Below are 16,432 nucleotides of genomic sequence, written 5' to 3' on the forward strand. Positions count from 1 at the left end.
TACACATAACTTCTCTCATGTATGCTATTTTTTTCTGTGGTATATATGCCCAATACCTGGGCTATTATAACAGTCTGCCGTTGCTCTCCCTGCAAGAAGCCTCGCCTCTCTCTCCTGTTCGTTCTTCACTCAGTTGTCAAATTAATCTTCCTAAAACACAGATTTGATTATTTCAGCTCCTCTTCACTCTTCCCCAATTCCTCTTAAAATTTCAGGAGCCTCTTGCCACCTTCAGGATAAAATAAAAAATCCTCCTGTTTGGCATTTGAAACCTACTACTTGGGCCTCTCTACCTTTCCAATCTTATTGAATTTTTCTTCCCTCAACATCCTTTGCAATCCAGGAACATTTGCCTCCTTGCTTTTCCTTTTAATTTACTCCCATCTCCAAACTTCAGGCATTTTCAGGTTTTCCAAACCTAGAATACTCTCCTTGCATCTCTGCCTCTTTGCTTTCCTGGTTTCTTTCAAGTCTCAGATAATACACCACTTTCTGTAAGAATCTTTTCTGTTCTTCAGTCTTATTAGTGCCTTCCTTCTCAGACTACCCCAGTTTATTCTATTATATATCTTGTTTGTATTTAGTAGTTTTAATATTATTTCCTCCATTAGTCCATGAATTCGTTGAAAGCTAAGAATGTCTTTTAGATTCTTTGTAAACCTAGTTACTTAGCTCAGAGACATAGTATGGGGTTTGATTATTGCTTCTTGACAGACTGATATCGACTGGAAATAGGTTATGTGCTTCGTGATCAGTTTTCTGGAGTCATAAGTAATAAGTAATCATTGCATTGATCAGAGCTCTTAAATCTTTTTTTTTTTTTTTTCCTGGCTAGGCAGTTAGGATTAAGTAAGTGACTTGCCCAGGGTCACACAGCTAATAAGTGTCATATGTCTGTGGTCAAATTTGAACTCAGGTTCTCCTGACTCCAGGGCCTTTGTTCTATACGTTGTACCAATTAGCTCGTACATCTTTCAAAGTTGTTATTCTTTACAGTATTGTTACTGTATGAATTGTTTTCCTGGACTGCTTATTTCCTTCTGTCTCAGTTCATAGAAGTCTTCCCAGATTTATCTTAAACCTTTTCTTTATTTTTTATGCATAATACTATTCATTACATTCATATATTATACTTTATCCAGCCATTACCTAATTGATAGGTACTTCCTTTTTTCTTGATTTTTGATATGCACGTGCGCGCGCGCGCACACACACACACACACACACACATTTAACAAAAAGAGTTACTATGTTTTTATATATATATATATATATATGGATTTTTGTCCACAAGAATTTATGTTTGGGATATAGACCTAGTATTGGTATCAATAAATCTCTTTAGTTTAGTAACTTTTGAAGCATGGTTTCAAATTGCTTTCCAAAATTGGATGAGCCAATCCACAAGGCCACAAGTATAATGCATTAATGTGTTTGTCTTTTCACATTCTCTTGGATAAATTTTCCTTTTTTCTCATCTTTGCTGATCTGATAAATGTTCAGTGGAATCTCAGAGTATTAACATAGAATTCTGTACAATGTAGATTGAATGTAGTTGTAGAGTATAAATGAATGGCTAACATCTAGGGGAGGGGGTGGGGGGGGTAAGAGGTGAAAAATTGGAACAAGAGGTTTGGCAATTGTTAATGCTGTAAAGTTACCCATGTATATATCCTGTAAATAAAAGGCTATTAAATAAAAAATAAATAAATAAATGAATAAAAATAAATGAATGGCTAAGCAAAACTTTAGATACACAATTGATTTTTTTTTCCATCTGCAAATGGTCTTAATGACTTGCATTAGTCTAAATGTAGGTTGCCTTTAATATAGAGCATAGTCCTAAAATAGGATTTCTTTGAAAGCAAAATAATATATAAGTATATAACATTATTTAAACATATAAAAATGTATTTAAAATAATTATTGGGTTTTTATTTAAAAATTTTAAATTAAAATAAAGATATTTTATTCCTTTTAATCATCACTTTATTTTTTTAAATCATTTTAGGCATTATTATTTTCTTTCCATTATCCGTATAGTATGTCATCTTTGGACTTATCTGTTCTTTTAAAAATGTGTCAGGCCAGGAGAGATTCAAAAACATTGAGAATATTAGAAAAATTACCCGTGTGCCATAGTTTTACTCCTAGCTCTTGGGTTTTTGCCTAAAGTGACAGGTTTTTTTCAAGGGTATTAAAAGTGTGATTATATATTAAATTTAAATTTTTTGTTGAAGTCAAATTTAGGGGGTAGCAAATGGCCTTTATTGGGCCATTGTAGATACTAATACCTAGTTATCTTCTACCTGTAAATATTTTTAACAATAACTTTGAGTTCCTCCTATTTACTTGCAAATGAATTATTTCTCATGAAAAAAATCTGAAATTCAAACATTTTACTATCATCATTATATCACTGTCAGTCATTCACTTACTCCCATTAGCTCAAATTCATAATGCTAATTAATAATCAAACATTTAATTTTTAACTTTCTTTTCTTAGTATCACTAGGATAAAGCTTATTTGCTGTTTTCATTTTTATTTATCTTTTTTTTTTGGTCCCAAATTAGAGTGAGAGAAAAATATTACATTTCTGGTTATTTTTAGATATTTAATCTTTACATACTTCATTAAAATAAAATAAAAATTTTAAATTTGTTGACTTTATTCACAGAAGTCTTTCTATCAGTCTTCAATAATAATAATAATGTGCTCATTACTGTCTCTGTGCTAAGATGAAAAATAGCATTTTGTTGTTCATTATAATCTTAAAATTGTCATTTTTCAATAGAATCGCAAAAATGATGAAGCCTCATATGAAAAGATGTTGAAATTAAGACGAGAATTTAGCCGAGCCATAACAATTTTGGAAATGATTAAGAGACGAGAGAAAACAAAACGGGAATTATTGCACTTAACATTAGAAGTTGTTGAAAAAAGGTAACACTGATATTTCATACCACTGATGGCTAAACGTGCATTTGTGTGATGAGTTTTTAAAAATCCTTTCTCCAGTACCTCAAAAATTTGTGTAACTTCATTCGAATATATATATATATATATATATTCTATAGATGTAGATCATAAGCCATGGGATATGTTTATAAGTCATGGCTATTAGTTGTAAGCCTTTTTAAACTTAACTTGGTAGGTCATATCAGACCTTGTGAAAGTCTTCAAGAATGCATGGTTCACCTCATGCCATAACAATAAGACATTGGAATAGGGCTTTATTGCTTCAGTATTTTCTAGCATTTCAACATAGTTAGGCCAGTATGAGTACTATTGAAACTCCTCTATATCTATAACTTAGTATGTTATCTTTAAGAATTACAGTAATTGTGAAATTGATCATTGTGATAAATGAGTTTATCTCAAATTATTAAGCCAATCTGGTCCATAGAAAATTGATATTCATTCCCTCAATCCCCATCCTTGTTCATAGTAAAACCTTTCAAAGTTTGTGTTCTATTTGTATAGATTTTTATGAACTAAGGTCACTTGTGTGCTATAGTGTAGCATTAGAATAACACTTTAGTAAATATAAATATTATTAAAAATATAAAATAATTGCATGGGTTTTTAAAAAAGATTTAAATTTGTTGGTCTTTTGTTTTCATACTGTACAATATTTTCATAATTATAGTATGCTTAGTATACTGAGTATTCATAAAATAAAAGTTTAATCAATTTAAGGGAATTAAATCTTAAATTAGTTTTGTTTTATAGTTAATTGATTAAGTAGAAAAACTTGGTATTTCAGTTTTAGTGGATGAAATAGTTTCTAAGATATATTAGTGTTCACTTCTGCTTTAATATTCTTAATTGATGTTTAGTGAATAAAAATACTCTCAGTATCTCAGGGGGAATATTCTGTATATCATGTTCCCATGAAAAGTGTAGACAATTTAGAAATTCAGTGCATGTCATGAAAAAGTTTTATTTTTTTGCTAAGCTTCCAATATGAAGTTATTTTCTTTTTGTCTAAAAATGAGATACAAAGAAAATATTCTTCATGTATTTGGTTGGTTCTGGCCTACTGCATTCTGGTCAACATGTTTGTATACAATATATAGCATTGTTTTTTGTCATATTTTAAAGATATCATTTGGGAGACTATGGTGGTGAAATCCTTAATGAAGTGAAAATTAATAGACCAGAGAAAGAAATATATGCCACTCCAGCAACTCTTCATAATGGAAATCATCATAAAGTCCAAGAATGTAAAGCTAAGGTAAATAACTTTTGAAGAAAATTACATCTGATTAATTTGACCAGATTCAAGTAAGTGTTGATTGCAGTACTTAAATCTGTAAGTATAAATCGAAAAATAAATTGAATTTTTTATTTATCCTTTTAAATAACTGTAATATATTTATAATCACTATCTTTTTCAGTGTCCTTTGTTAATGGTGGCAGATTTTAAAAGTTGAACATCAAAATTTTAATTTTTTCCCTTGTAGACTATTTCTTCTTGTTATCATCTTCATTTATCTTCAAATTTAAAGAGGTATAACTATAGGCAAGTCACTTAACTTCTCTGTTCCTCAGTTTTCTCACTGGTAAAACAAAGGGATTGGATTAATTGAACTTTAAAGTTTTTTTCCCCACACTAAACTGCTGTGATCATGTTTATTCATTGCTTACTTAGATGTGTGGCACCATTTCAAAATGCATTCAGATTGAATTATGAATTTATTTCATTCATTGTTGTTTATATTCACTTACCAGTGTCTGATACATATTAGATACCTGATAAATACTTGTTGAGTAATGGAATGACCTTTTTTAGGGAGCTCTTAATTTAAAAAAAAAAATTACTCAAATACATAAAATACTTCACTTAGCTAGGTAGGAAAAACTTGACCATACAAATGATATTAGGGTTTCAGAAATTGAATTACTGACCCATTATGTGATGTGAAGAATATTTGATGTTAAGGTTAGTTCCATTCTTTGGTTTTATCAAAACCCTAGGATTGACCAATTCTAAACTAGTTGAAAATAATGTTTATGTGTTTCAAATATTAGTTATCTATTTTACAAATGCATGAACGCTTTTCCCTTAGACAAAGACAAAAAAGAATTTTGCAACCAAGAGGAAAGGATCGAGGTGTTTGGGTACTTATGAGAAAGTTGCCCCTTGTTTTACTTAAAAATTTAAAATGCATATGATCATAGAACCCTAGTGTTGGAAGGGATGCCTGAATCTTAAATCCCTTCCCATCCTTGGTCATTGATTATTCAGCTGCACTTGTTAAGCGTTCAATTCACAAGTCATAAACTGAAGGAAGTTGTGACTTTATTTGGACCTGAATTTTACTGCCTACTGGGAGAAAAAAAAGCAGCTTTAAATTTAGATTATATAGCATCTTAATATTAAAAGGGTTCTTATAGCTTATTCTACTCAGCTACTCTCCTTTAGCAGGTGAACTAAACTGAAGCTTAGAAAAGTTAAGTGACTTGTTCAGAAGTAGAAGTAAAAAACCCCTATTATTTAATTGCTATCCACTATTCTGCATTATTTCTCTTTGTATTCTGCGTCCATGTGAGCCATGTTGGTACTACTCTTCATGCTATATTTCCATTATAGGAAATAAATATATAAAATATATTTCTTTTCAGACTGAAGTTTAGAAACAAAATATTTTATGCTAATAGTTCTTTAACTTTTATTTTTATCAAGGAAGAATGTAAAGGTAAGAACACATACACACTATGTAAAGGTAAGAAATCACACACACACACACACACACACACACACACACACACCCCCCTATATTTCTTTTCATCGTTAGTTTCCTACCTGTCTTTTTACAGATACTTTCTTCTTTGTAACTCAATTTTCACGTGTGCCCAAGACATGTATAAAATTCAGGAGGATAACTTTAACCTTTTATAAAACAGGGAATGTTACTAAAGAGTTCTTTTACAGAAAGGAAATTATAGGAAAATTAAGTTTTTTACTAATAGTTCATTTTGGAATCTTGAAAATTGTTATTTTAAAGTCTGTTAATCTTTAAATTTCTTTTGCTTTTTCTGTCAGTGAAGGAAGACTAGCAGTTGTAATTTATTTCACTTCTAAAAGTAAAATATTTTACTGGTTATCATGGCATCATAAATTTCAGATAGAGTTCATGTAGTGCATTTCCTTGTCTCTAAGAATGACTTCTAAATTATCTGCCTCTAGAAAACATTTGTCAGTGCAGCACACTTGTTTAGTTAGTGCAGGTAATGCAATAAGTTGGTATTCTTCATAATTGAGCTAGCATGGCTTAATAATTATCCTAGGGTAAACAGGAGTGGTCACTTTGCTGGAAGTATGATCTTATTAACATATGTGGGTACACTCTCTATTGAGGCAGCAGTTCTAACAGGGCCTGGAACATAGCAGATATTTCATTTTTTGGTTTGTTGGTTATTGATTGATAGCATTTTATATAATGCTTACCCATCATTTACAGTAGTTGTCCACATCTTTTTGTAAATCTGAAAGGGGCACTTAAAAGTTTAATTGCTTAACTCGGTGCTAATTTTTTTTTTTTTTTTGTATGTGTGTATGTTAACTGTTAAACTCTTCATGTACTTTCTGTAAAAATATAAATCTGAATCAGTATGGACTTCTAGTGTATGCTGAGTCTTTGAAGTATGTATGTATCCCTTCATTTGTATTCAGCATTTTTATTGTTTAGGTTGATATAGCTGGTGGTAATGATTTCCAGCTCTTTCTTATACACCACATATGTGGTTGTGACTGTCATATTAGATATAATAACTTGAAAGAATATTAACTTTCTTGTCATGTTTCAGATCTTTCTATTTAGGTAGCTTCTTAGAAAATGTTTTTATCTTATTCTGTTTTTGTTTCTCATTCTCATTATACTTTACTAAGTTTATTTTCATAATATAAAATATCTTTGGTTCTAAAGTAATTATAATGTGTTTCCATTCTGTGTGTATAACTTCGCCATCAGCTTAAGATTTGTATATTTTTTGTTTGTGAAGTTGACTAAGAATATTAATATATTTTAAAATAATGAAACTTCATTTTCATTGAAATTAATTAACCTCAAATTTTAAAACACTGCTCCCAAATAAATCAAGTTACTAAACAGGCATACAAATGATTCATAAACTGAATTCAACTAATTCCTTATTTATAATATTAACTAAAAAGTTATCATTATTCATTGCCTATAATGAAAGAAAAAAGAAAGATAATACAAATATTTTATAGTATTTGGATTGTAAACATTTGAATAATCCCCAAAGTCACACTATTAATTTTAGTTTATTATCACTAAAATATAAATTCAAGTCCCTTGATTGATTTTATTGTAGCTAATGGGAAATAAAATACTTTGAAATAGATGCCTTGGCATTTCCATATTCAAAACAATAAATAAAAAATAACTTCTAAATAAAACTTTTGGTTTTCATAGAGCAGCTTAGGTTCTTTGAATTATAAAATATTTTCATTTTCCCTTTCATCTTGGGCAAAATTATAACAAACAGCACCCTCATCATTCATCTTTAAAAGAAGAGGCACCTGATGTTGTTCGTCAAAAGAAGAAGTACCCAAAGAAGCCAAAAGCAGAGACTTTGATAACTCCTCAGCAGCCCACTACTGAGACATTACCTGTGATCAATAAGAGTGATATTAAACAGTATGACTTCCACAGCTCAGATGAGGATGAATTCCCACAGGTACTTAATTTACACTTTATTTTAAAAGATTTAGTCACTGATGTCAACATTATTGTAATTTCTAGTTGGCACAAGTAAAAAACCTCTCTCAATCAAAAATTGTTATTCAAATTCTTGGATAATAGAAACATTTTTAGAAATTAAAGTATTTCCTTTGTTTACTGTATAACTTTCAATCTTAATGTATGATTGTAAAATTCATTCACTAAAAGTTTTGATGGTTTTATTCATTGTAAAAAGTGCTACTTCGAAGAGTATATTTTAAAAATTAATATATTATAGAAAATGTATTTACTAAATTAGTTAAAAGTTCCTCTTCCTTGCATTAATTTCACTCCTCACATGCTTGGGCTCCACTCATGCTTAATTTCACCTTTTTCCACCTTCAAATAGCCTGACTTAAAAAAAATATATATATATATATATATATATATATGTACATTAACAATGATGAAGCACAAGTTATTTACATTTTTAAATACTAATTTTTTTATTCATATCAACTGATGAAATAATATTTTAAAAGATTTTAATGCTTGAGAATCTTGTAATATTTAACTTTTCATATGTGTCAGTCAGTTAGAAGAGGCAGGAATTATTAGGAAAGCTTGTTAAGTCATCTGTTAGAGTTAGAAATGTAAAAGAAAGATTCTTAACAGAATGAAAGAAAAATCCTCACCCAACAATGCAGAACTAGAGGTTACTAAATATAGCACATAGATCACTACTACTCCATTTCCTCCTTCCCTGCTAAGTCAGCAATGCAAGGAAGATCATTTTATTAAAGGTTTTTATCTAGTGGGATCCCATGTGATGAAGATACATCAATGTGCTAAGGCAATGTGCTATTTTATTGCTTGATAAAAAATTTTAGAATTTGTTAAGAAACCTGAGGGAATATCTGTAGAAAATGATGAGAAATTCTGTATATTGAAGTCATACTATAATGTTTTTGAAAAACCAAGGTTAATAATGACCAGGACATTTTCCTAATAAAATACAGAATGAATTTTTGGCCAAAATTAATTTGCCTACTAGATTTTGACACAGATAATAATTTTGGTATTTTAACTTAGATTCTTTGAAGTTAAAAAAAATTCTTTAGAACATAAACATTTTTAAATGATTCTTCACATTATAAAATAAATTTTTGTTTTATAACAATATGATTCATAGAGGTTTTCAATATAGTAATTGTTCTAGTATACTTAAAATAATTCAATTTATGAAATATTAATTTAAATGTAACTTTTCAAGAACCAAAATATAAATTTATTTGATTTTGGCCTTTTCTATCATCCTTATTTCATTTAGTGATAAATCTAAACCTAAAGACCATCTAGTCCAACTCCTTCACTTTATGAAAGAAGAAATGGAGGCTCACAAACATTCTTGAGTAGTCAACTAAAAGAAAATCTGTTCTCTAACCTTTTATTCTAATTGTTTTAATTTTATGTCAGAGAAATACAATAGAAATTTTGTTAAAATGCTAGAAGGACTAATAATGAGGACAAACAAAAATTAACCTTCATAAGTTTGGGAAGACTGTAGAAGTGGTTGTGGGCATAGCTTTTAAAAGGATAAGAGTGTTGTTGTTGTTGTTGTTGTTGTTGTTGTTGTTGTTGTTGTTGTTGTTGTTGTTGTTGTTTTTTGCTTAAGGAAATTTTCCCACTACTTTATTTCACTACTTTAGCCTCTTTTTGCCCTTCATTTCACCCATATGACCTTTTCTTTTTCACTTTTTCCCATCTTCTGTTTTCTCATCTCCTTTTTCTTCATTGTTAGTTGAGGTGAAGCTTATAATTGTTAAGAACGTCAATGTGCATGCTTCAAGAAAAGATAAGCAGGAGAAAACTATAAAACTTCACTCTTTTCCAAAGTGGCCAGAGTTTTGAGAGATACTGGCCAAAAATACCAACTGAGATTGATGGAATGAGGAGCATAAAATTTAAATTTCTGGTTCTATTGGGGCGGGTGAGGGGACTAAGGAAGCATTTGTAGAGTTAGTTGGACTCAGAAATGATCTTGTGGTTTATCCATATGCCACTTGTCTGAGGCTTAAGCTTCTTAAGTGATCATAGCCTTGGATAGCCTTGGTTCACCTTTAATAAGAAGTTTCATACAAATATGTTCTCTAGCATTTATCTCTCATAGGCCAGTTCCCCTAAACTCTTAAGGAATACTTAGATTATTTGCACAGAAGAAAAAGGACAAATGATTCTTCTACAATTATGCCCCAGGGAAGTGTGAAGACTAACCTTCTTAATATCATTCCAAGTCAAGAACTGCCTACATATAGTAAGAAACACACAAAAACTTAAAAGGAAATGTATCCTTGCTAATAACCCAGTGACTCCTTATTACATGAGAAACCCTTTCCTTTCTAGCTCTTCAATTCAAAGAATTTTAGATTTGAAGGTACTGTAGTAGAAGTTCTCTAGTCTAATCTGTACCTGACCAAGAATTCCTTTTGCAAAGTAACCAACAAGTGGAACTTAAGAGCTTATGGCTAAGATGGCAGCCAGCCTAACAATCCCACATATTTACCTCATTGAAAAAGTAAAAAAATTCCACCCAGTTAAATAAAGATCGAGAAATACAATGAGCAACCAAAATAGCAGACTTCTTCCTCCCTAGAACTTCACAAAATGCCACCACAAAAAGGAGATAGAGAAAGGGGCTTCTAGACAAGCCAACAGAGCAGACAGATAAGATGACAACCTCCCTTAGCAACAGAGAATGGTCAGAGAATCTTGTACTCTGCTTTTTTGTCCAGAGGCATTTAGAAAAGGCTTCTATCCCCCATAACAGGGATCTTAGAAAAGGCTAGGAATGGCATTAAGGAATCCTAAGTTCCCTAGGCTGTATGGAAAAGCACTCAGAACCTCACAGAAGTGGAAGTTAGTATAGTAACTCAGATTAAACAAGTCAAAACCTTCCACTTCAAACACAGTAGCAGGGCCCTAAGCCAAAGTACCAATTTGAAATGAATGACACAAGAAGTTAATAGACTATTATAAAAAATTAGACCTAGTAGATCTAAGGTATTCCAAAAGCCAAAGAGGTCCTAAGAAAAGAGTATTATATGCCTAAATGTATACATAAGCAAAGTAGAAAATGTGATGTTGATTATTAATCAATTGTGCATTTAAAAAAAAAAAATAGAAACTCACGGCAGCTAGATGGCTCAGTGGATAGAGCACCGGCCCTGAAATCAGAAGGACCTGAGTTCAAATCTTGCCTCAGACATTTAACACTTCCTAGCTGTGTGACCCTGGGCAAATCACTTAACCCCAGTTGCCTCAGGGAAAAAAAAAAACAGAAGAAGAAAGAAAGAAAAAAAGAAATCCAAGAAATAAGTCCCAAATAAACATAAAATCAGAAATCTTGAAAATTAGAGAAATCAATTGAAGCCAAAAAGACTTTAATAAAACTAAAAAGTAATTCTTTAAAAGACTAACCAAATGGATAAATTTTTAGCTAATTTGATTGAAAAGAACAGAAGAATAATCCAGTCAACAAAATAAAAACTGAGTATGGTAAAATCACAACAGAAAGCATGAGAAATAAAAAGAATTAGCACTGTGTATAGTTTTATGACAACAAAACTGTGACTGCAAAGGAAATAGAAGATAATATATACAAGTGAGACTCCCCCAAAATCTCTCACCATGAGAGATTTTAAATAATAACAATTTCAGAAAAGGAAACATCATATGCAAGTTATATGCTAGAACTTTTTCCAATTAATTGAGGGAGGAGCAAAGCAATGATGCCCCATTCATTCCACTTTTGTTTGATTATAGTTCTGAAAATGCTAGCACTGACAATAAGAAAAGATAAAAAAATAAATAAAAGCAGAAAGGTTGGTTAATGGTAGACAAATTTTTGGGGGGTGGCTTGCAACCATAAAAGGCTGCATTTTTATAATAACAAAGTCGAAGAAGTAATTATAGAAAAATTCCCATTCAAAATAATACTCAATATTTGTATATTCAAAAGGATCTGTAAAAAAAAACTTAAATAGCTGAAAGAATATCCAATATGATAAAAATTACTATTGCCTGTTAATTTACAAAATTAATACTATACCAAAGTTATGAAAAGATACTTTATTAGGATAGATAAAATAATTTTTCACTTGAAATAAACAAAAGCTATAGGACCAGCAAGGGAATCAGTGAAAAAAATAGGCGTGAAGAGTGAATATCTCTTTTAGATCTCAAGCTTTAGTACAAAGTAATACTAGTACTAGTTTAAAAAATAATGTAGGTTAATGAAAAAAAGATTAAACAAGTGAGAATCATAAATAATGAAACTTAATTCAATAAACCCTCAAACCTTCAATTAATTAGGAGGAAAATTAGAAAGTAGTTTGAAAAAAATTAGACTTAGACAAATAACCTACACTATATTCCATTATAAAATCAAAATGAATATACAATCTGACTATTAAAAACCATACCATTAAAATCACTAGAAGAGAAACAGATTATACACTTTTCACTCCTGTGGATAGGAGGTAAATTTTTAACCAAACAAACGAGACAATTACAAATAAGATACAATAAATTATTTTGATTCTATAAAATTGTAAAACTTTTGCACAAAGCAAGTCAATTCATATAGCCAGAATAAGAAGGGAGGCTTTTCATGGGGTTGGGGGAGAGGGGGATTCTTGTTATCAATATTATCAATATTTGTAATAAGAGTTTGATATCAGAAACATAAATGAGAGTATATGTCTTTGCAGAAGGTCAAAGATACGATCAAACCAAGCAAAACAAGAATTGCAAATTATTAGCAATATAAAGCAGTTCTTTTAAGACATAGTAATAAGAAAATGCAGATTTTTCAGGTTCCACCTCACATCCAGCAAATTGGTGATGACAAAAGATGGGAATTGTCAATGCTTGTGGAAGTGGGGGAGCTTATTAAGTTGATGAAGAAACTGGTATATTGTTAGAGCTGTCAGTGGACATAACTATTCTGGAAAGGAGTTTGGAATTTTGCAAATAAAGTGGCTACTAAAATATTTATAGTATCACTCTTTGTATTAGCTATACACACACTGTGTGTGTGTGTGTGTGTGTGTGTGTGTGTGTGTGTGTGTGTGTGTGTTATATGCATCAAGTGGGGAACAGATAAACAAATTATGGTACATGAATGTAATGAAATGGTACTGTGCTGCAAGAAATTACTAACAGGATTAAAATGGAGATGCATAGAAAAAGTCATATGAACTGATGTAAAGTAAAGTAATCAGAGGCAGGAAAACTGTATATTCAAGTATTACAACAATGAAAATGAAAAGAACAACTGCAAAACTATTGAAAAGAATAAAGAATAAAAGAACTAGCTTCACTTTCAAAGAAGAGTTATAAGATACTTCTGCTTCTTTGTTTATGGGGGAGGAGATATCTGGGTATGGAACATTTTTAAAAGTATGCATTTTTATTTATTTTAGGTTTTTCCCCCCTTTTTATTCCTCCTAGAGTGCTATCTCTTGCAAAAAAAATTTTAAAAGAAAAGTGGAAGAGAAAAAGCAGTCAGCAAAACTGACAAGTGTGTGTGGAACATTGCATGTAATTTCAGATTTATTTTTTCAGTATATTGACCTCTTTTGCTGAAAAATTTCTAATCCCCATTTTTTCATTATATAGAAAAAATTCTTTGATATCTATGCTATCTTAGCATCTACCTCTCTTAGATGGTGTATGTGGGAGGAAGTATAAATGGTGTAAAAGAAAAACGTAAAAACATCTAAATCAAAAAAAGGAAATAGAACAAAATGAAAAAATTGGAAAAAAATGGAAAACATAAGCTATGACATATTGACCTTGAAAACAGGTTAAGAAGAAATAATGAAAATCATTGAATTCCCTGAAAACAGTGATTAAAAAAGAAAAGATGGACACTTTAAAGAATCTGTAATTTAAATTTGCTTAGATCTTTGAGAACCAGAATTCACCAATCATTTTTTGAATGGAACCCCAAATGAAAAATCTCAAGAGTACCATAACCAAAATTCAGAGTTTCTACATCAAAGGAATAATAGAAAGAAACAACTCAAATATCGAGGTATTACAGTCAGGATTATACATGACCTAATAGTTTCTGTTAAAAGCAAGAGGAGATCTTGAATAGTATATTTGAAAAAAAAAAAAGTAAAAGAAATAGTTTTATAATCAAGAATAATTTATCCTGAAAAGCTGAGCGTAATTCTATAAGGGGAAATAAGAATGTTTAATTTGAAATAGAAGGCATTGAAGCATTTCCAGTGAAAAAACCTGACTGAACAAAGTGGGAACTTTGATATTAAAAAGACCAGAAAATCCCCAAAAGGTAAATTTATTTAAATAGTTGGAAGAGTCTCTATGAATTGAACAGATGGTTGAATCCATCTCAGTTTGATACTTCAAATTCAACAGGGAAATAGGTGGAAATAGGGAAAAGAGAGGGCAATAAGAAGGAAGTAATAATAACACAAAAACATGGAAGTAACAAGCAAAACAAATTCCCCAATTTTGAAGGAAGGATTAAAAGAAAGGGAAAAACATCCCTAGAAGATAACGATGGGGTTACCCATCATTTGGAGTTTGGTTGAACACATTATGGTATGTGAATATAATGGAATATTATTATGCCATAAGAAATGATAAAAGATACAATTTCAGAGAACCTTGAAAAGAGTGAACTGATTCAGAGTGATGTAAGCGGAACCAAGAGAACAATTGATACATTATACAGAAAAACATTGAGAGACTTTGAGACTTAAGAACTCTGATCAAAGCAGTGACCAAACATATCTTCATAGGACTTATGATGAAGTGTGTTATATATTTCTTGACAGAAGTCATATGCAAATAGGAAACAAAATACAGTTTTGGACTTGGCCTGTGTAGGGATTTGTTTTAATTTATTATTCTAATTTATTAAAAAGGATAGTTCCTCCCTTCCTCCTTAAGAAAAGAGTAATACTAATAGGGGTAAGGGGAGGGAGGGAGAAGGAGAGGGAGAGAAAGAAAACACTACTTGAGGCATTTTAAATATATAGAAAAGAACTAAAAGGCTGTTCTGAAGGAAGCACAAATGGGCCAGCATGGCTTTGAAAGTAAAATATTGAATTTATTAAACATAGTTAATAATAAAAGTAATTAGTAAAAAATAGATTCACAGCTTTGTATACCAGACTCTCTTATTGTTCTGCTAAGCATATGAAAATATCTTTGTGGTGGGAGGCAGAGTAGTGGGCAAGGTGGTTTTTAAGTTCAGAAATTTTTTAAAAAAGATTTTTTATAAAAGAAACAAATGGATCTCAAGTTTGAAAACTTTCCTTCTCCTTTGCATATAATCCTTGCTTAAGATGTTTTCTTTTGGTTTGAAAAAATTTGCAGGGAAGCAGAAACCATTACCTCTAGAAGCTGCCTGTTCTGTGTTGTTGTTACTGTTTTTGGTTTTGTTTTTTAACCACTGTAATCAAAAGTTTCTTCTTTACATCATGCCATCATCTGTGTCTCTGCAAAGCAAGCACTCTTTTGTTTTCTGGGTTTACATAAAACAAGATTAATAATCCCTCTTTCACAAAACAGTTCATATAAAGACATCTGCCTAAGTATTTTCTGTAGGTCTTTGAAACAATTTTATTATGCCATACTCCTCTGTTCTTTCACTTTTAATTATCTTTTTCTGGACACTATAGGTTTTTACTGCTCTGTGGTTAATATGTTATGCTCAGAACTGAAGGCAATACTTCCAAACTGTCACTGGGTCAGATTAAAGGAAGGGAATGAGGGAATAAGTGTTTATTGAGCACCTGCTCTGTGCTCAATTTTTTTTTTTTTTTTTACAAATATTATCTCATTTGATCCAGTGTGAAGTACAGTGGAACATGTTGCCTCATAATACAACCAAAGTAGACTTTTCATATTGAATTTCCAGTCTGCCACGTCCAGCTGATACTTTTTTACATTAATTCTTCATATAAAGTAAATTTTACATTGCTCTGGCATAATTATCTTCAATGCTTTATGTATAATAGATAGCATGGAGTAGTAGACCTGGCTTCAAATACCCTACTGGCTGTAAGATTCTAGGCAAATAACTCTAAGTAAACTTCTAAGACTATAAATCACAATGGTTTGGTGGAGAAATCAACATCTAGGATTTCCTTATGCTAGTGAAATTAGAAGTCTTTCCTTATTTTGAATTGAATTGACTAGGTAATACTGTTGAATCACTTCCACAGACATTCTGAAATGAAAAGTACTTATTTACTAACCCTGTAGGTCAGAGATTATCAAGTGCTATTTATTGGATAGCACCTAACTAATAATTTCTTCACCTTTTTAGTACTTTAGTACTTGGATGTATTGACTTTGTTCTTTTACCAGTATTACTTCCTAGAAGGTAACTTGAAATAGTTAACAAATGGACTTCTTAGTTGCAAGGGCTGTAAGGATCAAATGTCACCTTTGACATCAAATTGAAGTGCTAAATATTTATTCATATAAACATGAAGTACACAGTGGATTAAACTTAACAATTATATATAATTTGTTTTTGTAGGAAAGTGCCTTTCCTTATACAAACAACCAACATAAGAAATGATTTTTTAAAGTGGTGACTTGTTTGTACATTTCAGCTTGGCTATATGGGTTCAAGAAATGTTAGACAAATTTATGCATAATTTATGCATGGTAGATTCATAATGAGCTAAGA

General features: G+C 30.8%; 1 protein-coding gene across 1 annotated transcript in view; it reads left to right on the forward strand.

The window, feature by feature from the left end:
- Nucleotides 1-16,432, forward strand: part of EPC2 (enhancer of polycomb homolog 2) — a 166,654-nt gene that overhangs the window by 125,596 nt on the left and 24,626 nt on the right. Inside the window, exons 5-7 of the mRNA XM_031960047.1 lie at nt 2,796-2,944; nt 4,106-4,238; nt 7,520-7,711. Of these exons, the coding sequence (XP_031815907.1) occupies nt 2,796-2,944; nt 4,106-4,238; nt 7,520-7,711 (474 nt within the window). The remainder of the gene's footprint in view (nt 1-2,795; nt 2,945-4,105; nt 4,239-7,519; nt 7,712-16,432) is intronic.

This window comes from Sarcophilus harrisii, chromosome 3 (assembly GCF_902635505.1).
Source record: "Sarcophilus harrisii chromosome 3, mSarHar1.11, whole genome shotgun sequence".
Taxonomy (NCBI): Eukaryota; Metazoa; Chordata; class Mammalia; order Dasyuromorphia; family Dasyuridae; genus Sarcophilus; species Sarcophilus harrisii.